General features: G+C 48.6%; 1 protein-coding gene across 3 annotated transcripts; it reads right to left on the bottom strand.

Moving 5' to 3' along the window:
* On the bottom strand, positions 1-25,154 carry SLC25A40 (solute carrier family 25 member 40). Of its 3 annotated transcripts, none has more exons than XR_010787419.1 (12): positions 24,742-25,154; positions 22,142-22,245; positions 19,998-20,057; positions 19,723-19,829; positions 17,446-17,513; positions 17,089-17,210; positions 13,327-13,500; positions 10,544-10,653; positions 7,775-7,856; positions 3,054-3,134; positions 1,468-1,662; positions 1-1,415 (listed from the first exon to the last, which is right to left on the bottom strand). XR_010787419.1 is itself a non-coding variant. In XM_066585462.1 (11 exons), exons 2-11 carry the CDS (start codon positions 22,239-22,241, stop codon positions 1,559-1,561), a joined length of 1,008 nt encoding a protein of 335 aa, XP_066441559.1. In that variant the 5' UTR covers positions 22,242-22,245; positions 24,742-25,154; the 3' UTR covers positions 1-1,558. The 3 variants fall into 3 exon arrangements, 1 of the variants encoding a protein (XP_066441559.1); XR_010787418.1 differs by having other exon boundaries at positions 1-1,042; positions 1,147-1,662; XM_066585462.1 differs by having other exon boundaries at positions 1-1,662.
* Positions 25,155-26,386: the final 1,232 nt, after the last annotated feature.

Raw genomic sequence — 26,386 nt, forward strand, 5'->3', positions numbered from 1 at the left:
TTACGAAAAGTGGCATTTTATTCTGGAGGGTGACCCGACAAGGGTGAAGGGCACTTACACTCTGATTGCAAAAGCAATAGAGATCTCCGAAGGCACGATGAGGATTTCCGGGCGCAAAACAATCAGACGGACAGTTTACAGGGCGGCTGTTTAGACAGATTTATTTTATTCAGACACTTAGAGTTTCTAAGAGACGTCTGTAAGAGCCGCCGAGGACAACGCCACGAGGCCACATAACCGGACGGACAGGACAGTCTTTATACGGGTTGCCGCACGCACATTTGGAATACATGCAGCAAGCTCCCTCTAGTGGTGACTCTGGGCTCACCAAGCATTGGGGGCAATTTATTAGGACATTTAAATGCCAAAATTGTGGCACAAAGTTGCTTTAGGATTCCCTCGACACGTCTCAAAAGTGGTGAGAAAAGTCGTCAGGGCCTCAGACTGACCAATCACCATAAGTGACCCCAGAAACTGACACGATTTCAGTAAATTTACCCCATCCTGTTTAATATCTATGGGACACCTTATGGCGGTTGTACCAAGATCCAACGTTATCCCCCATCCACCAAAAATAGGATTTGTAGACCAACTAAAACAAACACAAAACACATTTAAAAGGTCCAGAATTTAAGCAATGCATCGTAAGGCCGAAGTCACATGGACGATCGTCAGTAGGGCAACTGCTATCAAAATACCGATATCAGCAGAGATTAAAGGGGTTGTCTGGGCATTTTAACTGATGACCTCTTCCCTGGATAGGTCATCAGTGGTTAAGGGATGGGGGTCTACCAGTCGTGAGCAAGCTGGAGGTCGTCATCAGGGGTCAGAGGAGCACGTTGGGGCGCCAGCTTCACTCTGACCTCCTCCTCTGACCCCTGATGAGGACGTCTGGCCTAGTGACAGTGACCTATCCAAAACGCTAAAAAGCTCAGAATACCCCTTTAAGTAACACTTTATAACTTAAAACAGGACCGGAGGGGCGGAGCATGACACAGGGATGCAGAACCAGCATGGAGAGAAGCCCTGCATCATGCCAAGCCTCTCGCGCCCTGCATCATGCCAAGCCTCTCCCGCCCTGCATCATGCCAAGCCTCTCGCGCCCTGCATCATGCCAAGCCTCTCGCGCCCTGCATCATGCCAAGCCTCTCGCGCCCTGCATCATGCCAGGCTGAACACAGAATACGGTTTGCTTGAGTGTCCCATTAAATAGCCTCCATGGCGAACACGATCACAGATCTAATTATAAGGTTATTAATTACACTCCGCAATTAAAGCGGCCTTCCTGGATATCCGCGTGTCTGTGAGGAGCAAGGTAGTGACCCAAAATACTGCAGAGGTGCTAGTACAGCGTCCTGATAACTCGGCACCAACATTAGAATGGTGGATTTCCTGTATCTCGTCCACTTAGGTAGGTAGTCCGGCACATCACAACACAAGAGCTCCAGGACCTCAGTATAGCGGTAGGTAGTCCGGCACATCACAACACAAGAGCTCCAGGACCTCAGTATAGCGGTAGGTCTTACAGCAGCCGAACACTCAATCAGGCGGTTTTCAACTACTGCTCATTATTTAGATTACGAAAGAAGGATTTTCCAAATTCGTAAGTGCTGATCATTATGGCGCAGGCGGGCGCGATTTTGATTAAGCGAGGACTCAAACCTGCAAAAGGGAAAAGATGAAAGTGAAGATCAGGCTCATCATGCACAATACTGAAAACGGGAGTATTATTACATTGTTAGATTATCTACAGTGGGGGGGGCTCAACAGGCAAACGGCAGTACGAATCTGGACTGGGAGTACAGCGAGCGGGGCGGGAGGTAGAAGAAGAGACCCAGAGTACAGCGAGGGGGGCGGGAGGTAGAAGAAGAGACCCAGAGTACAGCGACGGGGGCGGGAGGTAGAAGAAGAGACCCAGAGTACAGCGAGGGGGGCGGGAGGTAGAAGAAGAGACCCAGAGTACAGCGAGGGGGGCGGGAGGTAGAAGAGACCCAGAGTACAGCGAGGGGGGCGGGAGGTAGAAGAAGAGAGCCGGAGTACAGCGAGGGGGGCGGGAGGTAGAAGAAGAGACCCAGAGTACAGCGAGGGGGGCGGGAGGTAGAAGAAGAGACCCGGAGTACAGCGAGGGGGGCGGGAGGTACAAGAAGAGACCCAGAGTACAGCGACAGGGGCGGGAGGTAGAAGAAGAGACCCAGAGTACAGCGAGGGGGGCGGGAGGTAGAAGAAGAGACCCAGAGTACAGCGACAGGGGCGGGAGGTAGAAGAAGAGACCCAGAGTACAGCGACGGTGGCGGGAGGTAGAAGAAGAGAGCCAGAGTACAGCGAGGGGGGCGGGAGGTAGAAGAAGAGACCCGGAGTACAGCGAGGGGGGCGGGAGGTAGAAGAAGAGACCCGGAGTACAGCGAGGGGGGCGGGAGGTAGAAGAAGAGACCCGGAGTACAGCGAGGGGGGCGGGAGGTAGAAGAAGAGAGCCAGAGTACAGCGAGGGGGGCGGGAGGTAGAAGAAGAGAGCCAGAGTACAGCGAGGGGGGTGGGAGGTAGAAGAAGAGAGCCGGAGTACAGCAAGGGGGGCGGAAGGCAGAAGAGGAGATCTGGATTACAGCCAGGTGGAAGGGGGGGGGGGAATAGACCCGGAGTACAGCAATACACAGGAGAAGAAGTAGGAGGATGGACCGGGCGAGGGAGAAGCAGGGTGGATGACGTACCAGAGAGAAGAGACCTGGGATGGACAGGTAGCAGCGCCAACACTCAGAGGGAGCGACAGAGGCAGAACAGCTCAGGTAAGAGCTGGTTAACTCTTGGCAACAAGCTGAATATCCTGCAGCAGGCATTTCCTGCCACGACTAATTACAGATTTTGGTGCAGATTTCACTTGTAATTGCAGGCGCAGTTCCCACTGATTTGAATGAGACCCCGGCATGCAATTACGAACATCGGCCACTACACAGTGGTTGGAGCAGCGGCTTCCACGCCGACCCCGGTGTATCCCGGCTGTGACAGCGGATTCTGCCTGGAAAACCCCTTTAATAAGAACCTCAAATAAAGAAACTCACCAACGAAAAGACCCCTGAAGCCATTCTCAGACACAATGGAGTGCATTATCTTCCAAGTCGATGTAGACCTTTTCTGTGAATCTAAAGAAAACAACATTAACTATGTAAAGGTGACGCCCAGATGAAGGGTCTTTAACCGACTATCATTCCTCAGATCATACAGTTATGGCATTTGTATAAAAGTCTGATAAGTGGAGTCAGGGGGGGTCAGGGGGAGACCCGGCCGCTCCATGAAGATGTGGCCAGTAATGGAGTTACTGAAAGAGTTCAAGCGACCCGCCAGGCCTGGAGAAACCAAGATGGCCGCTCCACGTCTCTGACTACCTGACATACTCTGGGCATTAGCATCAGCCAACGACTGCGAGACGAACGAGAATCGCTAAATTCTTGTTCGTCGTTTAATTTCAGCCAACATAAAATGCAGCGCCGCTCGTTCACGTTTCCGGCAGTTTAACCCCTCAGTGACCGACATATAGTGTTTTAACGTCCTGCAGCTGCAGGAGGTGTATGGAGGGAGGTCGCACTGTGACCTCCCTTCATACTTCGTGGGTGTCAGCTGTTTCTTATAGCGACAGCCCAGACAAGCCACGCGGCCGATTCGGGCCGTTAACCCTTTAAATGCCGCGGTCCATTCTGACAGTTGCATTTAAATCCCCTGAACGATGTTCGGGGGTCCCGTCCATCCCGTTCGTGAGGAGATCACAGGGAGCCTTGCGGGTTCAAAGTAAGGTAGAGACCCAGCAGCACTCACCAAAACCAAGTATAGTGAGGTTTCTTCTTCCTCAAACATCATAGAGAATATGCAACGTTTCGACCCTTCACATGGGTTTTTGTAAAGGGAGCCATGTAGGTGTCATAGCAGCCGGGGGCCTTCTGAATGGCCCCCGGGCTGTCCTGGCAGTATACTTATCAAGCCATCTGAGTGGGTGGCCTGATAGACTGACTATGGCATAACATCATACTGCAGGAGCGATCAAAGTATTGCATGTTGTGGTCCCCTAGGAGGACTAAAAGGAAATGTGAAAATAAGAACAATAATCTCTTACTAATTATTTTTTTAAAAAGTTATAAAAAAGTTTAAAAAAAAAACAAAAATACATATTTGATTTCACTGCGTCCGTAGAAGGCCAATCTATCAAAATAATGCATTATTTACCCCACAAGGTAAATGTCATCTGAAAAAAAATAAATAAAGAACGGCAGAAATGCATTTTGGTCACCCTGCCTCCAAGAAAAAAATGTCATAAAAACGATCAAAAAGTTGTATGTATTCAAACATGGTACCAATGGAAACTACCGGATGTACCTCACAAAATGAGCCCTCATACAGCTATATCCACGGAAATAAAAAAAAGTTATTGTGTGCAGAAGATGGAGACAGAAATTAATTTTAAAAAATTAAATATCTAAAAAAAAATACTAGTGCATGCCAGAAAAAAAAAAAAGAACTATACAAGTTTGGTATCGTGGTGATCGCACTGACCCTCAGAATAAAGTTATCATGTCATTTGGTTGCAGTTTGTGCGCCATAGAAACAAGATGCACCGAAAGATGGCGGAATGTTGCTTTTTTCCATTTCTCTCCACTTAAAGGGGTTGTCCCGCGCCGAAACGGGTTTTGTTTTTTTTTTCAACAACCCCCCCCCGTTCGGCGCGAGACAACCCCGATGCAGGGGTTAAAAAAGAACACCGGAGAGTGCTTACCTGAATCCCCGCGCTCCGGTGACTTCTTACTTACCTGCTGAAGATGGCCGCCGGGATCTTCACCCTCGGTGGACCGCAGGGCTTCTGTGCAGTCCATTGCCGATTCCAGCCTCCTGATTGGCTGGAATCGGCACGTGACGGGGCGGAGCTACAAGGAGCCGGCATCCAGCACGAGCAGCCCCATTGAGGAAAGAAGAAGACCCGGACTGCGCAAGCGCGGCTAATTTGGCCATTAGACGGCGAAAATTAGTCGGCTCCATGGAAACGAGGACGCCAGCAACGGAGCAGGTAAGTGAAAAACTTCTTATAACTTCTGTATGGCTCATAATTAATGCACAATGTACATTACAAAGTGCATTAATATGGCCATACAGAAGTGTATAGACCCACTTGCTGCCGCGGGACAACCCCTTTAAGAGTTTCTTAAGCACTGCGGGATAAGTTGGCGCTATACAATTGATCACTGATCATCCATAGGAATGTGAAACCCTGAATGATAAGTGAACGCGCCTCCTGCAGTCTAAACTGGTGGCCCGAGTGCGAACACGATGGTGATGACATGTGAGTCTCATTCAGTGTTAAAGGGCCATAACATATTACACCTGCTTTGCTTGACCAGAGCTGCCCTTGAGCATGTAGTGTCTTAGACCAGGGGTCCCCAACCCCAGTCCTCAGGGACCGCCAGCAAGTCATGTTTTCAGGATATCCAATGGTAACAAACCCCTGTGGCAATGTGTGAGGCACCGGCTATAATTACATCACCTGTGCAACACTGAGGAAATCCTGAAAACATGACCTGTTGGTGGTCCCTGAGGGCTGGAGGTGGGGACCCCTGTCTTAGACTACCAATGTATAACATGCACACTGTGCATCAGGTAGCCAGAGAAGTGGTTCGGCCATCATGGTTTCTCCAGTCCCACAAATGTCCAAGATGGGAATATACCTTTAAGGACTATGGGCACCTTTAAGGGCAGTTTTTTTTTCAGACAAAAAAGTTTCTCCACTGTAAAAAAAAAAAAAATTTCAATGGCTGAGCAAGGCAAAAACAAATTAAAAATACCATACTCACCCATCTTCAGTCCAGTGGAACACAGTTGAGCAGTTCCAACTCTGGCTGCCTATATGTACATCCAATGGTAGTCAGGTGACCGCTGCAGCAAATCAGAGGCTGCAGCATCACTGTCCCAACTCCTGGCATTAGCAATCACTTCCTGGGCGCCTTGTTTTCTGCCATGCCCAGGCATTAAAAAAATGCCGTACTTTTCGCTCTATAAAAGACACACCTTTTTTCCCCCTCCAAAGTGGGGGAAGAGTCAATGCGTCCTATAGAGTGAACGTGCCAAGATTGCACCCAACAGGCAGCTGACAAGGATCGCAAATCTGTCTAACAGAGCTGCCGGACATTTGCATACAAAGCAGGAGAGCAGAGCGGCCGCACAGCAGCTGATTGCTGGGTGGAGCAGAGCAGCCGCACTACAGCCGATTGCTGGGAGGAGCAGGAAAGCAGAGCGGCCGCACTACAGCCGATTGCTGGGAGGAGCAGGAAAGCAGAGCGGCCGCACTACAGCCGATTGCTGGGAGGAGCAGGAAAGCAGAGCGGCCGCACTACAGCCGATTGCTGGGAGGAGCAGGAAAGCAGAGCGGCCGCACTACAGCCGATTGCTGGGAGGAGCAGGAAAGCAGAGCGGCCGCACTACAGCCGATTGCTGGGAGGAGCAGGAAAGCAGAGCGGCCGCACTACAGCCGATTGCTGGGAGGAGCAGGAAAGCAGAGCGGCCGCACTACAGCCGATTGCTGGGAGGAGCAGGAAAGCAGAGCGGCCGCACTACAGCCGATTGCTGGGAGGAGCAGGAAAGCAGAGCGGCCGCACTACAGCCGATTGCTGGGAGGAGCAGGAAAGCAGGGCGGCCGCGCAACAGCCAATTGCTGGGAGGAGCAGGAGAGCAGAGCGGCCGCGCAACAGCCAATTGCTGGGAGGAGCAGGAAAGCAGGGCAACCGCGCAACAGCCGATTGCTGGGAGGAGCAGGAAAGCAGAGCGGCCGTACTACAGCCAATTGCTGGGAGGAGCAGGAAAGCAGAGCGGCCGCACTACAGCCGATTGCTGGGAGGAGCAGGAAAGCAGAGCGGCCGCACTACAGCCGATTGCTGGGAGGAGCAGGAAAGCAGAGCGGCCGCACTACAGCCGATTGCTGGGAGGAGCAGGAAAGCAGAGCGGCCGCACTACAGCCGATTGCTGGGAGGAGCAGGAAAGCAGAGCGGCCGCACTACAGCCGATTGCTGGGAGGAGCAGGAAAGCAGAGCGGCCGCACTACAGCCGATTGCTGGGAGGCGCAGGAAAGCAGAGCAGCCGCACTACAGCCGATTGCTGGGAGGAGCAGGAGAGCAGAGCGGCCGCGCAGCAGCTGATTGCTGGGAGGAGCAGGAGAGCAGAGCGGCCGCACAACAGCTGATTGCTGGGAGGAGCAGGAGAGCAGAGCAGCCGCACAACAGCTGATTGCTGGGAGGAGCAGGAGAGCAGAGCGGTCACACAAAAGCCCCTGCTACCGTACGTTGCTGACAGTGTGATAAAGATAGCAGTTCCGCTCCACAGCAGCACCTGCCTGTACAACAGCTGATTAGTAAGAGAGAACTACTCCCCCCTGCCTCATTAATCAGCTGTAGGTACAGACTCTCTCACATCTGCCGGCTACATAGGAGAGGGGAGGGAGAAAGAGCTGACAGTATGCACAGATGTATACACCATACATAACCATAATCAGAGATGCCATGTAGGGTTCCTGGAAAGTTAGGGGACAACTAATGGAATCATCATTAAGGTTGCTTATGGGGCTCATACATGAGGATAGTGCCCCTTTAATGGGGCTCATACATGAGGATAGTGCCCCTTTAATGGGGCTCATACATGAGGATAGTGCCCCTTTAATGGGGCTCATACATGAGGATAGTGCCCCTTTAATGAGGATCAGGATCATGCCGGACTTTGCAGGCTCTCATGGCAATAAAGCCGTGTAACTTACTGGCCGACACCTCCAGCTCTCCGACTTCAATCTGTCTTCTTGTTTTTACAACATCAAATGGTAAAGTGACGACAGCAGCAACCTGTAAGGTATAAAGCAAACGTCATCATCCAGATACGACAGATACAAACTTACCGCCATTAGAAGGGTTTTCCAGATCCCGAGCAGATCCAGAGCGGTTACATGATACAACTCTACCTGCTGCAGCCATAACCAGGGGCAGGCGGGAGCTTCACCATGAAGGGCTGCTACCCGCTAGCGCTAGGTTTACTTGTGATGCGAGAGCGACTGAAAACGCATAATTATGAAACCAATGAGGTCCTTGTTTGTATGGGGCACACACTGCAGGATAATGTATTCTATGCGGCCGTACGATTGCAACGATACAAAAGATTTCGGTAGTTTTTTTGCTGTACTGCTGTAAAAAAAAAAAAAAAAAAAAAAAGAAGATCGGGGGGGGGAGATTTTCTGCCGCCATCTTCTGACAGTCATAACTTTACTTCCCAACAACTTAGTTTTGTGACTGCTCTGGTTTCTATCGCTACCATTTGAGTACATGCTAATTTTTCATGGCTTTTTGTTACATTTTTCTTGGAGGTGGGGTGACCAAAAAGGACAATTCTGGTGCTGTATTTATTTTTTTGACGACATTCACTGTGTGGGATGAATGATGCGGACATTTACGTTATCACTGGAAGGCCTTAGGACTAAAATAAACTTGATATTATAATTTATTAAAAACCACTAACCTTGAGGGAGGTGGTTGAACTAAACAGACATACAAATACAGACAAGGATACAAAGATCGATCGTCAAGAGGACGAGATAAAGGGTAGATTATTATTGGGGAAAGGTATATTGATATCTAAAGCACCAATTTTTCTATATGAGAAACAAAGGCAAACAAAATGTCCGCTTGATGGCAACCAAATTTCTATGCCAGAATGGGCAAATAGTTATATCGTGTGGACACTATGCTGATAATACGTGTCCAAAAATAAGAAAAAATACCCCAGTCATAAAGTATGTAATATGATGCGATTGTGGGCTGTGCTTATTGCTTCCACCAATAGTTTAACCCCTTATTACTTTACCATTTGGGTCCATACATGACACTACTAAGTGTGTTCTATGACAATCCAATACTCTTTGTTATTGATTAGCCACTGCGCGTGAGATAGTCTACAGCCGTGGTCACAGGACGAATAACCTGCTAATAATGCAGAGCTGAATGAAAATCAATCAGAACTGCGGATATATGATTGATTAGGATTAAGCGTCTGATCATCCACATTATTCATAGGATTAGACGCCTGATCGTCGACGCGTTTCCACAGTGTCCCATGCCACAAGGCACTGCTTCATCAGGACGAATACAGTAAGTTTTGATTAGTTGTCAGAAAATTATTGACAACAATTGTCAATGACACCAAGAGTAGGAACAGTAAATTGTAAATCGTTCCAATATTGCTGTTCAATAGTGGCTGTAATATCATACAGCCTGCACCAGGGGGCAGCAGAGCACAAGTGATTATGATATCAGGAATAGCTCCGTTTTTGCCTAAGTAACCCCTGACGCGGTGAGGTGCCAGGAGGGCTGATGACTGCAAAGTATAGGACTAGTTTAGGTGATTATACAGATACTAAACGTTGCACTAGCTAGCCAATACTCAAGGCAGCAAAGCCCAAACGGGCAGCACCTCATTCAGACAGACATGGGGACATTTACGGATGCAGCAATACCAAACACCAATATGGGAAAAGGGTTTTTTTTTTTACTTTTATTACCTTTAATTATTTTTAATAATTACATAAAAAGTTTTTTCAGGACCGGCGACCGTCACAGCTCTTTGTATTGATACATTCTGAAGTGGTTTATTATAGTTTAACCCTATCCTTTTAGTGTTTTTGCGGCACATTCAGGCTGCAGCATACAAAGATCCTACCACGGTCCGGCTCCATCACATCCTAATGTACACTGCAACTGGCAAGCTCACTGCGACAGCCACCCAACAATCCCAAGGCGGCCATCAGGATTGTATTTCCTCTGATTGTGGCAGTTTCTGAGCCCCATGTGACTTCACGGATTTTAGGATGTGCTTTAGCAAGGCCACGGTATGATCTACCTCTGTGTGTATGGAGCCAAGGTTGTTGTATAGTAATATAGTATGAAGGCCAAAGAAAGACATACGTCCGTCCAGTTCAGCCTGTTACCCCCAACGTTGATCCAGAGGAAGGGGAAAAAAACAAGAGAGAAGGAAGCCAGTTTACCCCATTTAAGGGGAAAAGTACTTCCTGAAGTCCTAGCCTAAAAACGTCTCTCATCCATTTCTGAGTTGAGTGGCTCCTGGGGGCCTCTGCATAAAGATGCGTCTAAACGCGAGCCAATCACTAAACGATGAACGAGAATCGTGCGCCTCTCCTTCAATTGCTGCATCAGCGCCAACTCATTCACTTGTCCTTCCAGTTAAACGGCGGCCGTTCAGCGTGTCGAGAAATAAACAAGAATGAATTTCAATGAAGAATCTGCCTGTCTGAACCGGCTGCACGAGCGCGGATGAGCGGGGGACGGCAGACCCCTTCGCTCCTGCAGTTCTCGTGTTAAGGAGCTGTAGCCCCTTGAGAAGTTAGGTAAAAGAAACGAAACAACGGTTTTGTAGGCAGTTGATAGAGGAGACGGCGGACGAGAAGCGCTTCCCGTTTATGACCGGACGACACGCTTATATTAGTACTGTCTAGGACTAGAACAAAGGATATAAAAAGACTTACTGATCCAGACAAGGCCCCTGAGGCAAAGCAGATGGAGAAGGTCGCTTCCGTTTGGTTATATTTCTGACAAAGCCACTTTTTTCCAAGCTCGTAGTTATACCAGTACATGGCTGCAAGATGGAGGACAGGACAGAAAACGTACTTAGAGGGGCGGTACGAGACCCAGAAGCCCGCTGTAATCTACTTATCCATCAATCAGCATCTTCATCATGTACTTACATGTAAACACACCATATTGCCGATTTTGGACATAGTCCCGTCATCTCACGGTGAAAATCTCATAACTTCAGATGACATCCCATACAGATGCAGCAAAGTTTAACATTACCGCTACCACCTTATGATAACTCGCTGTGCTTTACGGGGACTGTTTGACGTTCTAGAACTTGTTCGTTTTTATTTAGTGTGTCACTTTAAGGGCGATGTTGGAAGTGGAGGAGGAGCCGAGTTTGGTGCATCGCCACACTTCCGGTATCTGGGTATGGCAGACTAGACCGAGAACAGCAAGCATCAAAGAAGCTCCACACAGGCAGTGGAGCAGGAGTCCTCCGGACAGCCAGGAGTAGCTCTACGGGCACCGGGACATCTGACCTTGCCAGGTTACGCTCCGGTTCTGACAGCCACACAGGAAAAGTTACCGGCTACCAAAAAGTCAGCAGTAAACCTCTCGATATCGACCTGGTCTCCAGGAGACTTTGTCGTAGACTGTTCTGTGGCTACGGACTATCTTATGGCCGATATACCGGCAAACAGGCACTTCGACTTTTTCTATCGACCCGGTTCCCAGGAACGTTTCAGTTAATAAACCGTTTACACATCACACAAGTCTGGAGAACAAGCATTTGTGAGATACCCTACGAGATCGAGAGTCACAGCTTTGGGCCAACAAGATTTTAAGGAGATTTAATACTAGTCAGACCCAGATCATAGAATCGTAAAATTGGAAGGGACCACCAGGGTCCCTTCATGAGGGCCATCTCATTCTGCTCTGCTTCCCGAATATCCTGACAAGGCCACCAGGACTACCATTACGATCCAAATCACTGATTCAGTCTAAGCACGCTATGCTGCTATCAGTAACCTCATGGTAGAGATTAGAGATGAGCGAACGTACTCGTAACGAGTTCTTACGCACCCGAGTACCGCCATTTTCGAGTACTTCAGTACTCGGGCGTAAAGATTCGGGGGGCGCCGGGGGGCGGGGAGAGGCGCGGCGGCGCGGGGGGGGAGCAGCGGGGAACAGGGGGGAGCTCTCTCTCTCTCCCTCTCCCCCCCACTCCCCACTGCTACCCCCCATGCCGCCACGGCGCCCCCCGAATCTTTACGCGCGAGTACTGCTGTACTCGAAAATGGCGGTGCTCGGGTGCGTAAGTACTCGTAACGAGTACGTTCGCTCATCTCTAGTAGAGATCCTTCCCAGCAGCCCCCCTGGTAAATCGGTAGACATCCCAACATTCTACCTGGTCAACCCTCTGGTTTGGGGATAAAACTGTACAGTATATCACCCGCAGTCGTTCTCTGTTGTCCTCCCGATCCATCAGTTTTGGGTCCTGTTTTAGGCTGTATGCGCGCATGCATTTTTTGCGCATCAAAGGTTGCATTTTTGCCTGTGCTACTGCAGTTCTTATTCTACTTTTTCCATGTGAAAATAATTTGCAGCCGCGGTTCCATACATTGAAATGGCTGAGTAGTTTCATAGGTTCTATTTCCCTGCGTAAATGCGGAGGAAAATACAACATGCTGCATACTGTTTTGTGCAACAGAATAATGCATGCAAAATACTCACATGTGAATGAGCCCACTGAGATCAATGGATTGCATTCACTATCTATTGTGTGTGCAAATACACAAGTGCAAATATGGCCTTAATGAGTTTTATCTGAAGCACACCTGATGCAACTAATGAAGCCCTTAATTAGTTGCATCAGGTGTGCTTAAGACATCTGATTTGTAAATGTGCGCCCTTATGAAGGATTCTATTCAGGGGGGTGAATACTTCTAAGACTGCAAAAGTCATTAAAAGTGGGCATTTTATGTTGAATTTGGAGAAACCATTAGTTACATTAGTTGTGTAGGTAAAGTCCCCTGGTGCAAGCACCGAGTCATGACTGACTCCTGGGATAACATCACATTGTGAGGTCACCCTGGCAAACTGTTTTTGCGAGGTGGTTTGCCATTGCCTACCCCAGTCATCTTTACCAGCCCAGAAAGCTGGATACTCATATTCCCGACCTCAGAGCCAACTTTGAGCCAGCTACCTGAGCCATCAGTTGTGTAGAGCTAAATTACTCATATTTCTTGCTTTATTTTTTATTTCCAAACAGCTGAAAGTTTGTAAATTTGGTAAAACAACCATATCGGCAATGGGTTAAATAAGTTTGATTGCAACTGTATTTCTCCAATGTTTGTACCTGGACAGATGGACAGATTGTTCAAGCTATCAGGACTGTAATTGTACCTAGATTTGCATAGGTAGGTTCCATTTGTGTAACCCGCACTGCTAAATGTTCTTTTTTACCTTGTGTGTTCAAAAAGAGTAAAAAAAAAAAAAAAAAATTTAAATAAAATTCCCAGATGAAGGTCTGCTGAAGACTTTTGCTGCTTCAGAAATTCTACAGTTCAGGGCATTGCCGAGCCATTCATTATATTAATGAGTATGTAAATGGAGTCTGGGACTGAACTAAAGGTGAGAATGATAGAACGAATACTAGAATCATACGGAATATCATCACAGATTACGTGAAAATAAATATTTTTTTTGGCCATTATAGAAATGCACCTACCAGAGAAGGGGACATCTCTGAGGACTGTGGGGCCCCATCCTTTCCACAGGGACAGCCAGCCTTCTTTGGCCACAGAGCTCTGAATACATGATGTCAGCTCCTTGTAGGAGAGCGGCCGGGACTGCATTTTTGTTCTGATTAACTCTAATGGGCTGATGAGAGTAGCGGAGCCCACTGAAAAATATAAAAAAAACAAAAAGTCCATCAGCACATTGTAACATCGTCTGAACATCGTCACATTGTAACATTGTCTGCTGTTATTAACCCCTATGAGTAAAAAGAAACGTTTAGTACCGCGTTAGCCAGTAGAGCAAAATGTGATTGTTCTCAGCAAGAGAAACCAGGTCATCTTGTAGATATGAGACCCTTTAATGGCCAACAAACATACATGATATTACAGCGAGCTTTCCAACCTCTCAGGGTTCTTCCTCAGGCATAATGAAATAGATCTGAAGAGGTATATATTACACATAAATGAAAAGGCACATATATATGAAATTAGTCAACTGATAAGGATGTGAAAGTTTTATGGTCCCTAAATTGGTGTTAGGGGGTCACCAGGCCGGAGTGTTATCTCTGCTCTAGATTTCTCATGCTCACCAATGATGTATGAAGCCACTTGCGATGTTAATTCCTGCATTGAGTGTATCAAAGATGGATGGAAGTACATTTGGGAGTACAAGTTTATAACCATCTTTGACTCTCGAGACCAGAATCAACATGGGAAGTGGTTTCATGCATCATTGGAAAATATGAGAAAACTATAGCAGAGATAACACTCTGGCCTGGTGACCCCCTAACACCAAATTTAGAGACATTAAAAATTTCACATCCTTATCAGTGGACTAATTAAGTATTTACTCTCCTGTACCTCATCCTGTTCTGGTATTTTTAAGTGCAAATGAGTCTCCTCATGTATCTTTGTTGGCCATTACAAGGTCTCATATCTACAGGATTACATGGTTGCTCTTATTGAGAACAATCCCATTTCCCCCCCTTGAGGATATGGCCATTTTTTTCTTTTTTTGATTTCTACTCCTCACTTTCAAGGGTCTTGTTGTTACAGTACACAGACTCCAGAAAGATGTTATGGTAACTTTATTCTGTGGGTCAGTATTACTACAGACCGCAGCAACAGCAGATGTAGAGAGGTTTTTGTTACAGTACTTTTAGAATATCTTCTCACAGAACCCGCTGTCGTGGTCTTCTGACCGCCATAGCCTTTTTTACTTTTTTGCTGATGGGGCTATGTGAGGGCTTGTGTTATGCGGAACGTCACGTGGTTTCTATCGCTACCATTCCAGGGTATATACGACTTTGTTTTATTAACATTTTTCCTGGTGACCAAGAAAGGGCCATTCTGTCATTCTTTTCCTGACAATGTTCATTGTGCGATAAAAAAAGGTTTTATTTTAGTAGATGAGAAGTTTATGGATGTGACAATACCAAATTGTATAGTTTTATGTTTCTCTTATAAAAAAGGCAAAAAGTATTTTTAAACTTATTATTTATTGTTTGAAATGATAAAAAAACACCTAATTTTTACCATTTTAAGAAAATCCTAATAAGAGGACTTGAAGTAGGGATTGATTATGCACTTGTAAACTATACTGCAATACATCAGTATTGCAGTCTATTGTATTTCTGCAGGCATTCATTTAAGCGCTCCACAGGCACAGCTGAAGGGCGTATTCACACAGGGGTAGTTTTCCTCAGTATTTTGTGAGCCAAAACCAGGAGCGGGTCCAAAATACGGAAAAAATGCGAATCTTTCCCTGCTACTTTCTCTTTTCATATCCCACTCCTGGTTTTGGCTCACAAAATACTGAGGAAAAATACGTCCGTGAATAAGCCCTTAATAGACAGAAATATATAGCAGCTCTGCCCCCGTCTGCCATGACACCTGAACAGCACCCTGCAGCCTCATCGCGGGTGGACCGTCCAGGATCTATCAGGACCGTCCAGGATCTATCAGGACCGTCCAGGATCTATCAGGACCGTCCAGGATCTATCAGGACCGTCCAGGATCTATCAGGACCGTCCAGGATCTATCAGGACCGTTCAGGATATTTAGGATCAAAACGGACAGCGGCATTTAAATGATTAACCCCTTGAGTGGCGGGTTTCCTACCACCCTGTCGTGCCCACCAGGGCAGGTTTTTTAAAATGGTCTAATCATTGAATTTCAACTAGTTTTGCAGTTGCGTCTCAAGAGCCATAACTTTTTCATTTTTCCCATGACACGGCCATATGAGGGCTTGTTTTTTGCGGGACAAGTTGTGATTTTTTAAACAGGGGGGGAGGAAAAAAAGAAATGGGGAAAAAAGAAAAAAAGGGGCCATGTCATTAAGGGGTTAAATAATGTATTAACTTCCTTCTCTGGGTCATTACGACGCATGGATACCACATGTGTGATTGTATTTTTGATTTTTTACAAAGTAAAGGGAGACAAGTGTTTTTTTTTTTTTTTAATAATTTTTTTACTTTTTTTTTTTTTTATTTTATTTTATTTTTTTAATTTTTTTTGTCCCTTTAGGGGACTTCCACAGGGACCCATCAGGACCCCTGATCACATTCCAGGGGTCCGATGGTGACAGCCTTTTACATGCTGCAGTGACAGCCCTTTGCATGCTGCAGTCACATAGACTGCAGCATGTAAAGGGTTAACACAGCAGAGATCGGAGGTTTTCTCTGATCTCTGCTGTAAGAGCTAGTACCTAGCTGTCCTCTGACAGCTAACAACCAGCTCTCCCTGCCACAGAGACCATCGGCTTGCTTCTGACAAGCCGATGGTCTCTATGGCAACCTGTAAACAAAGCAGGACATTGCCGACATGTCGGCAATATCTTCTGCTGGTTTTTCAAAGCCCTTGCTTTGTTCTCTGTGGGACTGTGCAGGCAGAGCACACTGTCACAGCTTGTGGCATTGTGCTCTGCAGCTCCCATAGTGATACATAGCCCGGAAATCTTCCGGGCTATGTTGCTATGAGCAGTGGAGCTCGTCACGGAACTTTTCCGGGCGTGCCACTCAAGGGGTTAACAGTCGCTAATGGTTTTAATCGCTAATCGTAGTTACTGCTGTGTATGGAGTGTCCTCAGCTTCCAAACCCACCTGATTAAATCCCCGCAGACGTCCACCATACATGTAGGACGGAGGTTGCTAAGTACTTATGGGCTCAAAAGGGATGTACAGGATTAGAAAAACATGGCTGTTTTGTTCCAAACACCATGACGAACCTGTTCATGGGTTGTGTGTGGTATTGCAGCACAGCTCCGTGAAGTAAATGAGCTACACTACCGCACACAACCTGTGGACAAAGGTGGCGCTGTTTTTGGAAGAAAGTAGCCCTTTTTCTAATCCTGGAACCTCTTTGTGAAATTTCATGTAAATGTATGTTGGATGGGCACCAAGTTGCAATGGAGTAGATTGGCTTGGGAGCAGATCCAGCTCCACACGTGGCGAGTGCTGGCTGTAAAAACACAGCTGACACCTAGCAGCAGCGGCAAGGATTGGAGAGAACGCTGATCTTGGCTGTTTAACTATTTAGATGCCATTATCAATGTTTATGGAGGCATTTAAATGGCTAGATAGAGGAAGGGGGCTCCCTCTGTCCCCTGACTGCTGGGCACAAAGAGAGGGTTATGGGGTGAAGAGAGATCATGCGATTGTGATTTGGTTTGCAACGCAGCCTGGTGCCTAGTGGAGGCTTCCAGGTCTGCTATGGATTTCAGGTCCTCTTTAAGTATCTGAAGCAGAACTCACATCTGGCTATGGCTCCCGCAGCGAGGCAGGCAATTTCGACATTGTTCAAACGATGGATCAATATGTCCCGCAGCTGGTCGTAGAAGGTGAAGTAGATTGCAGTAGCTGGAATAGCCATCACTCTGTGGGCACAAGTTAGAATACTATGAAACAATGTTTATAGACACCAAAAAGTGGGACCTGGACAAAGATCTGACGTTAGGGCTCATTCACATGGGGAAGATTGGCTGCGCGCTTTCCACAGCAGTAAAGTATGCAGTTCGGTGCAAACGTCCCCACGGATCTACAGCAGACTTCACACCCTCACCAAAATATATAATAGGTTAGGAAATAACCATAAAGATAAACAGCACTTACAGTGTTGGGGGGAGGCCGCTCCAGAGGGATCGCATCCCCTCATTTCTGACAATTTGGACAAATGCATCCTTAAAGAAAGAAAGCAGAAAAAATGCCGATGTGTAATAGGATTACGTAAATCTGCAATAGAAATAATATACAAGAACACAAAGAGCCCCTGAGGAGCCCCGACACCACAATCCGGGTAACACTGCGGCCTCGCTGCAACTACAGGGTTTCCCTATGGCGAGAAAAGCCAAGCGACAATCGCATGAATTTGTTTGCAATTGTTGCAAATTATCAGCATCTTGTTCCCTCATAGAGAAGCACTTGATGCATCCTGTAAAGATCTGTCCTACAACGGGATCGAGGATTTGGGTCACATTTACCTGATCGATGCCAGCGGTGCAGCTGCAGGTTCATCGGGGATACTTAGAAAATAAATTATAGCAAATGAAGGGTCTAAAGGGGGTTGTACCAAAATTACAAGTTATCCCCCATCTATATGATAGGGGATAACTTGCTGATCGGTGGGGGTCTCACTGCTAATCTGCAGAATGGGGCTCCCGCTCAGTCACTGCAGGGGTTCCTCTTTCAGTATGAAGGCAGCACTGGCCGAACGTGCAGTTGGCGCACCATTCATTTCAATGAGGCTCAAGGAAATACCCAAGCGAGTGCCGCTCAGGTATCTCCGAAGTCCCACTGGAAGTAAACGAAGCACTAGTGCACTGATGTGACCAGTGATTCACCCAGTCTCCTCCTCACTGCGGGGGGCGCAGTAACCCTGCAGTGAGGAGGACGGGAGACATGGGACCCCTGTTCTTGCGATGGCGGTGGTCTCAGCAGTGAGACCCCACCGATCAGCAAGTTATCTCCTATACATAGGATAGGGAATAAACATGAAAGCCTAGTACAACCCCTTTAAAGAGACCCTCTGGGTTTAGGACAATATTCTATCCCGGGACAAGAGGTGGCGGGGGATATATTCCCTGCAGTTGTCCTTCTCTGCCGATGTCCCTCCGATCCGCCACTTTCAGGCCCTGTTTCCGTTCATCCAAGATGGCTGCAGCTATTTTCTAACTACCTAAATGCACTCTGTGCACTGCTCTCCAATTGGTCAGTGCTGATCACATGAGCAGCTCTGGCCAATCAAACAGCAGGTATAGTGCATTGGTAGTCTAACACTAGTCTGTAGATCACATCGGCAATCTTGGATGGCTGAAAACAGTATGCGGTACTAGCAGATCAGCCGCACAGCAGAACAACTGCAGATCCCAGCTATTTAAAGTTTTGACATCTCCTCTTGACATATCAGAAGTTCTTAGAAAGCACAATTATACTTTAAAAATCCCGTTCCACTGGCCACCAGTTCCACACTCTGAGGCACGCCCGGGTTTGGCAGAAACAGCCAAGCGCCCTGTGCTGCACGGTTTCTGTAATTCCCATCTAAGTGAATGGCAGCTATGGAAACGTCAGAGCAATCTAGGCTGCTGCTGTAACTTCTGAGATGACGGAACAGAGCAGCTTACTGTGCGACGCTGGCTCAATAACTGCCATTCACTTCTATGGGAGTTACAGAAACTGCAGCACAGAGTGTTTCTGTAAAACCCAACCCCCTTTTGGATGCAGCGGACAGCGGAATGGGTTGGGGTGGGGGTCTCTGGTTCTAGAAAGCTGCAGGTCCAAGGAGTTGGATCCACAATCATCAGCCCCCCTGTGGATTTGCCGTAAGTATCTCAGATGAGAGGAGCCCTTTAAAGGGAACCCGTCATGAGCTTTATGCCACCCGAACTCCAGGCAGCATGACATCGGGACGGGCTCCCTCGTTACGCAGAGCTGTGTTTTATCGTGAAATGCCGCTGCGTTTCAGTCAACAGTATTAATACCAAGCCAGGAATGGGAAGAAGAGTCCGCTGCGTGGTTGGCTAGACATAGGGGTTGTCAGAGTGAGGCAACGTGTTAAAGGACAATAAAAGCGGCAGTGCCCACCCGTCCCCTGTCCTGGAAATCCAGCACTTCAGTGGTCCTTGTAAAATCAAAGCCACCCACCAATCAGAGGCTGTATCACCACTCAGATGCTGGGAGCGATGATGCCAGGAGAATGGCTCCTGACCGCTGCAGCCTTTGATTGTCTGCAGCGGCCAGGTGGTTTACACAAGGACCACATCACTGTATAGTCGTCAGGACAGAAGACGGGTAGATACCGCTGCACCCGGACAACCCCTCTAGTGCCAAGGTGTCTGGAAGTTTTCCTCTGCACTGATGATGAAATATAAATAAACAAAAACATGATCTCACCGCGGTCCCCGTGAATCGCCCCGGCACTTTATACCACGCTTTGCTGTTCCCGTTCAGACAGACACACAAGTGATCCATCAGTCCATTACAATAGACGAAGCATTTCCCTGAGAGGACAAAGAATAGAAGACCTCCTTACTACAAGCTTTCCAAAAGTGGTTCACCTACTGGAAAGATCCAGAGGCCCAATATTTACCTACAGAGAAGTCAATTCTACCTTTAGCTACCAGAGGGTCAAGGAGGTGAGGAGCACCAAGGAGCAATGGAGACATTACCTTTAGTGAAAGGTTTGCTTTGAGCTTGCAGTCGGATCTTGACGACATCCAGAGGCGTCACTTGGGGAGGAAATCACAAAAGAAAGGGTTAATCCTACTGGGCTTAGAAGATGGTTAGTAAGAGCTCTAGGAGGACGCTCGTAGCGCTGGGACACAAAGGACATGGTGACTCCTTACGCTCGTAGCGCTGGGACACAAAGGACATGGTGACTCCTTACGCTCATAGCGCTGGGACACAAAGGACATGGTGACTCCTTACGCTCATAGCGCTGGGACACAAAGGACATGGTGACTCCTTACGCTCATAGCGCTGGGACACAAAGGACATGGTGACTCCGTACGCTCATAGCGCTGGGACACAAAGGACATGGTGACTCCTTACGCTCATAGCGCTGGGACACAAAGGACATGGTGACTCCTTACGCTCATAGCGCTGGGACACAAAGGACATGGTGACTCCGTACGCTCGTAGCGCTGGGACACAAAGGACATGGTGACTCCTTACACTCGTAGCGCTGGGACACAAAGGACATGGTGACTCCTTACACTCGTAGCGCTGGGACACAAAGGACATGGTGACTCCTTACACTCGTAGCGCTGGGACACAAAGGACATGGTGACTCCTTACGCTCATAGCGCTGGGACACAAAGGACATGGTGACTCCGTACGCTCATAGCGCTGGGACACAAAGGACATGGTGACTCCTTACACTCGTAGCGCTGGGACACAAAGGACATGGTGACTCCTTACACTCGTAGCGCTGGGACACAAAGGACATGGTGACTCCTTACGCTCATAGCGCTGGGACACAAAGGACATGGTGACTCCGTACGCTCATAGCGCTGGGACACAAAGGACATGGTGACTCCTTACGCTCATAGCGCTGGGACACAAAGGACATGGTGACTCCTTACGCTCATAGCGCTGGGACAGAAAGGACATGGTGACTCCTTACGCTCATAGCGCTGGGACAGAAAGGACATGGTGACTCCTTACGCTCATAGCGCTGGGACACAAAGGACATGGTGACTCCTTACACTCGTAGCGCTGGGACAGAAAGGACATGGTGACTCCTTACACTCATAGCGCTGGGACACAAAGGACATGGTGACTCCTTACGCTCATAGCGCTGGGACACAAAGGACATGGTGACTCCGTACGCTCATAGCGCTGGGACACAAAGGACATGGTGACTCCGTACGCTCATAGCGCTGGGACACAAAGGACATGGTGACTCCTTACGCTCATAGCGCTGGGACACAAAGGACATGGTGACTCCTTACACTCGTAGCGCTGGGACAGAAAGGACATGGTGACTCCTTACACTCATAGCGCTGGGACACAAAGGACATGGTGACTCCTTACGCTCATAGCGCTGGGACACAAAGGACATGGTGACTCCGTACGCTCATAGCGCTGGGACACAAAGGACATGGTGACTCCTTACACTCGTAGCGCTGGGACACAAAGGACATGGTGACTCCTTACGCTCGTAGCGCTGGGACACAAAGGACATGGTGACTCCTTACGCTCATAGCGCTGGGACACAAAGGACATGGTGACTCCTTACGCTCGTAGCGCTGGGACACAAAGGACATGGTGACTCCTTACGCTCATAGCGCTGGGACACAAAGGACATGGTGACTCCTTACGCTCATAGCGCTGGGACACAAAGGACATGGTGACTCCTTACGCTCATAGCGCTGGGACACAAAGGACATGGTGACTCCGTACGCTCATAGCGCTGGGACACAAAGGACATGGTGACTCCTTACACTCGTAGCGCTGGGACACAAAGGACATGGTGACTCCTTACGCTCGTAGCGCTGGGACACAAAGGACATGGTGACTCCTTACGCTCATAGCGCTGGGACACAAAGGACATGGTGACTCCTTACGCTCATAGCGCTGGGACACAAAGGACATGGTGACTCCTTACACTGCATATTGAGTGCAGCAGGAAAACCAAACACTGAGATAAGTTGGACATAAACCGGTCACTAAGGGTGGTTTCACATCTGGTCGGACGTTCTGGTCGGAGGTTCCTTCGCTGATCTCTGAATGGAGCAGGAAAGCGGAGTCCCCAGCGCAGATGTGAAGCCCCCCTAGGGTACAACAGAAAGTGCTGGGATGGGAGTCTTACCGAAGAGAGATGTCAGCAGCGCGCCTGCAGAGGAAGCCATGATCTGCTGGGCAGCTGTGATGTTGGTGGATGCGAGCGCTGCTTCAGGCGCTTCCTTCATTCTTCTACAAAGAAAGAGGTCACATATTTATAATATCCCGTCAGATGACTTCAGAATAAGCTGCCTCGTATGAGCTATAACACTTCATCTAGCCATCATATGACGTGTGCCCGGCAGCTGTCACGCTTTCCCCTCTGCAGGCTGTATATGTAATTTTCAGTCTTCTCTGAGCTGGTGGGTGCAGACGGCTGTTCTGTATTCTATGCACTGAGGAATGACATCATGGAGGACATTGTACAGCAGTGTAGATATGATTACAGTAGCTGTGGGGCATTAATACCACGGGTCGTATTGGGTTTGTATGAAGCTCCATACAAGGTGGGTGCCAGCTGTTTGTGATAGCAGACACCTGCCTGCAACTGCCACAATCAGCGCTGATCACAGATGTTAACCTTTTAAATGCTGCGGTCAATTCTAACAGTAACATTTAAATGCCCCGATTATTGTTCGGGGGTCACGAATGTCCCCACCTGCAATGAGATCACGAGGTGTCAATTGGTTGCCATGGCAGCCGGGGACCTTCTGAAGGGCTGCCATGGCTGATTGCCTATCAAGCCATGCGGTGCGGCGTGGCTTGATAGACTGCCTGTCTAAACGCTTTATAATGCCATACCATGGTATGTCATTATACTCTAATAGCCAAATGATTGGAAGCCCATAGGACCTAAAGGAAAATGGAAGGTTTAGTTCTCTGCGATGAGTCTAACTGACAGATAGGCTCGCCGCGGTAAATCATGGCGTACCGCGATTTAGATCCCGCAAGCAGAGCATCGCTATGATCATCCGCTCGTGGCCGCCGCGGCTATGGAAAGCGTTCACTGTGTTACCCGCAGCCGGATCATCACCGCGGGGAACGCAATCGCCCGTGGACAGGCAGCCTAATAGTCTATAGAAACTACATGACACTTTGCAGAGCTGTGATGGCGGCACGGTTGGCTGTCACCCAGCTTTCCCAGACACAGATAAGTAACACGGCTTCATCTAAAGCAAAAAAATCTCTGTTAATAGCCGACCTATACTGGTATAACACAACCCTCATTAACTGCTTATTGTGCAGAGTTGCTCAATGACCTTTTGGCAGGAAGCCGCCAGGAGAAAAGTTCACGTAAGGATTTGTAATCTTCAAAGCCTGGGACTGGCAGATGCACCAAAGGTCAGCCGCTGCAGAGAAAGTAAAGGGGCTGCCCAGTTGTAAACTACTCCTTAGGATAAGCCATCAATAGTAGATCAGCGGGGTTCTGCCCCCTGGGACCCCCGCTGATCAACTGCTCACTGGGATAATATATTCATGCACTGATTTCTGCTGGAAGCAGACAGCTCCATTCCCACTGCAGTGGTCAGGCTTGGTATTGCAGGCCATTCACTTTATTAGAAACGTTGCCTGCAAAACTAAGACTGGCCACTGCAGTGGGAACGGAGCTATCTGCTTCCTGCAAATATCAGGTCAGTGCACAAACACACTAGCCCAGCGAACAACTGATCAGTGGGTGGCAGACCCCTGTTGATCTACTGTTGATGTTTTAGGTTTGGCCCCTGACACTATCCAAGTCCTTAGTTAGTGGTCCCCATGGCTCAATGTAAATGGGTGACATCAGACTTAACTGACAGTACACCATCCATTGACAATGAGTGATGGGGTCTGACCACCTCATACGTTGACCATGCCAGAAGCCTGACTTTATACCATGAAAGGTCCTCTGCGCACGTTCTGCACATGTGCGACGGCCGGCGCCTCCGCAAACATCTGCAGTACAGAAATAGGAAGACCCGGACAGGTCAGCAGGGTCTTTACTGTGCAGAAGCGCTGGCCGGCACACGGCTGCATATGCACAGCAGAGATAGAGATATATATATATGGTTTTTAATCTGCTGCTGTCCCGCAGAATCCGCGGAGCGGCGGCTTCCATTGATTTCAGTGAAGCCGTCCGTGCGGGAGCAAAGTGGAGCACGCTGCGATTTATTTTCCGGACCCATTGTCCGCACAACATATCCACTGCTTTAATTCAGCTGCGGACCCGCGTGTCTTCCTACGGGCGGCATGAACTGCGGGTCGTCCACGCGGATTTCACGATTCAAATTTGCCCGTGGACATTGGGCCTAATCTGCCACAGAGGTGACCCGTCCCCTCCCCTACGGATATTCGGATCTACATACCGGACAGCGGTGACGCACTTCTGCTAAATGATGCCGATTTCTACGGATTACCATTCGCTCTCAGCGCAGCGGCGGTTACTAGGAATCGTATGACAGTAACAAGGACACGGACTGCGCAACTGATTCTGCGCTCACATGACAAGGCTACACAATGTCACAAATCTACACGGGGAGACGTATTGGACTGCTTGAGGCGCCTGCGGCAGGTCTGCAGAGGCATCGGGTCTCCCGGATTATATAATACTACATACACCAGATAACAATGGTAACTATGGAAGAACTACAACTCCCAGCATGGCTACCAACTCAGCTCTGCTAGTCCTGCCACATGTTGCATCCGCTGTACCTTTGCCCTCCTGCGGTCAGCTCAGGGTCAGCTGCTCGCCAATGCCGTCCTCAGTAAGGTCCAGCACAGAGCTCCGCTCACCAGCCATGTGGGTGCTACCAGCACGGCATGATGTCCGCATGTACAGTACAGGGCAAACTGTCTGCTATACTGTCACATAAGACACGCCCACATGGGAGGAGCAGAAAAAGCAGCGGACTCCATATTTGAAATGGGTTTATATGCATTTAGGCAACCAGATAGCACGACCTGCCCAAAACAAGTATGTCCGCTGGTGTCGCCGGACCGCATATTAACACTAACTGCTTGGGTTAAGCAGCGCTGCTGATTAGAGCCGTCTGATTGGCTCTTCGGCAGCACGTGACTACACAGCGTGCACGCGCATTTCCTTCAGCAGCCGTGTACTACACACTACACTTAAAGGGGTTGTCCCGAGGCAGCAAGTGGGTCTGTACACTTCTGCATGGCCATAATAATGCACTTTGTAATGTACATTGTGCATTAATTATGAGCCATGCAGAAGTTATAAAAAGTTTTATACTTACCTGTTCCGTTGCTGGCGTCCTCGTCTCCATGGTGCCGACTAATTTTCGCCCTCCGATGGCCAAATTAGCCGCGCTTGCGCAGTCCGGGTCTTCTGCAGTCTTCTATGGGGCTCCGTGTAGCTCCGTGTAGCTCCGCCCCGTCACGTGCCGATTCCAGCCAATCAGGAGGCTGGAATCGGCAATGGACCGCACAGAAGAGCTGCGGTCCACGGAGGAAGAGGCCATCTTCAGCGGTGAGTAGAGAAGTCACCGGAGCGCGGGGATTCAGGTAAGCGCTCCGGTGAGCTTTCTTTACCTCCCTGCATCGGGGTTGTCTCGCGCCGAACGGGGGGGGGGTTGAAAAAAAAAAAAACCCGTTTCGGCGCGGGACAACCCCTTTAAGCAACACGGGGTTAGGTTTAGGGTTAGGTTACCTAAACCTAACCCTAACCCTAAACCGTAAAACTAACCCTACACCTAAGCCTAACCCTAAGCCTAACCCTAAACCTAACCCTAAACCCTAAACCCGTGCTGCTTACGTGTAGTGTGTAGTGCACACGGCTGCTGAAGGCAATCCGCGTGCACGCTGTGTAGTCACGTGGTGCCGAAGAGCCAATCAGGTGGCTCTAATCAGCAGTGCTGCTTAACCTAAGCAGAAAGTGCTACTATGCCGCCGGACCTGACAATCACATGACGCAAAGCTTTGATTCCTATTGGCTGGGGATGATGACATGTGGGTCAGCATTCGGCGGAGCAGTTTCGCCGTGACTGTCTTCATGATCAGTCACAGTGATGAATCTGCAGTGAATCTGCTTGTTACTCCTAGCAGCTGATTAACAGCTGTGACGTCACACCCGGCTGGGGTCGGTTGCTATGGGCAACAAATGTTTTTCTTCATAAATCTATCCCGCGGTCTTTGGGCTTCCTTCACGTGTTTTTGTGCCGCGATATTCATGTTAGTTCACGGATTTATTGGCCGCTGTTTTTTTATCCGATCATTTTTATTGAGGCGGCATTTTCAAACACAATCGCCCCTCCAGCCGGTTTTAAGACGGGCGAGAAAATTGCGCGAGACTTGTGCATTTTGAGAAGCACAAATCTGACACAAATATGAACCCCGT

This window comes from Eleutherodactylus coqui, chromosome 12 (assembly GCF_035609145.1).
Source record: "Eleutherodactylus coqui strain aEleCoq1 chromosome 12, aEleCoq1.hap1, whole genome shotgun sequence".
Lineage (NCBI taxonomy): Eukaryota > Metazoa > Chordata > Amphibia > Anura > Eleutherodactylidae > Eleutherodactylus > Eleutherodactylus coqui.

Excerpts from the sequence above, each read along its gene's own strand:
- SLC25A40 (XM_066585462.1), bottom strand. The coding sequence starts at position 22,241 with ATGAAGGAAGCGCCTGAAGCAGCGCTCGCATCCACCAACATCACAGCT. Across the intron at positions 20,058-22,141 it reads GCTGCTGACATCTCTCTTCG|TGACGCCTCTGGATGTCGTC; the intron begins GTAAGACTCCCA and ends TTCCTCCCCAAG. Across the intron at positions 13,501-17,088 it reads TGCGGGAGCCATAGCCAGAT|TGGGCTCCGCTACTCTCATC; the intron begins GTGAGTTCTGCT and ends TATATTTTTCAG.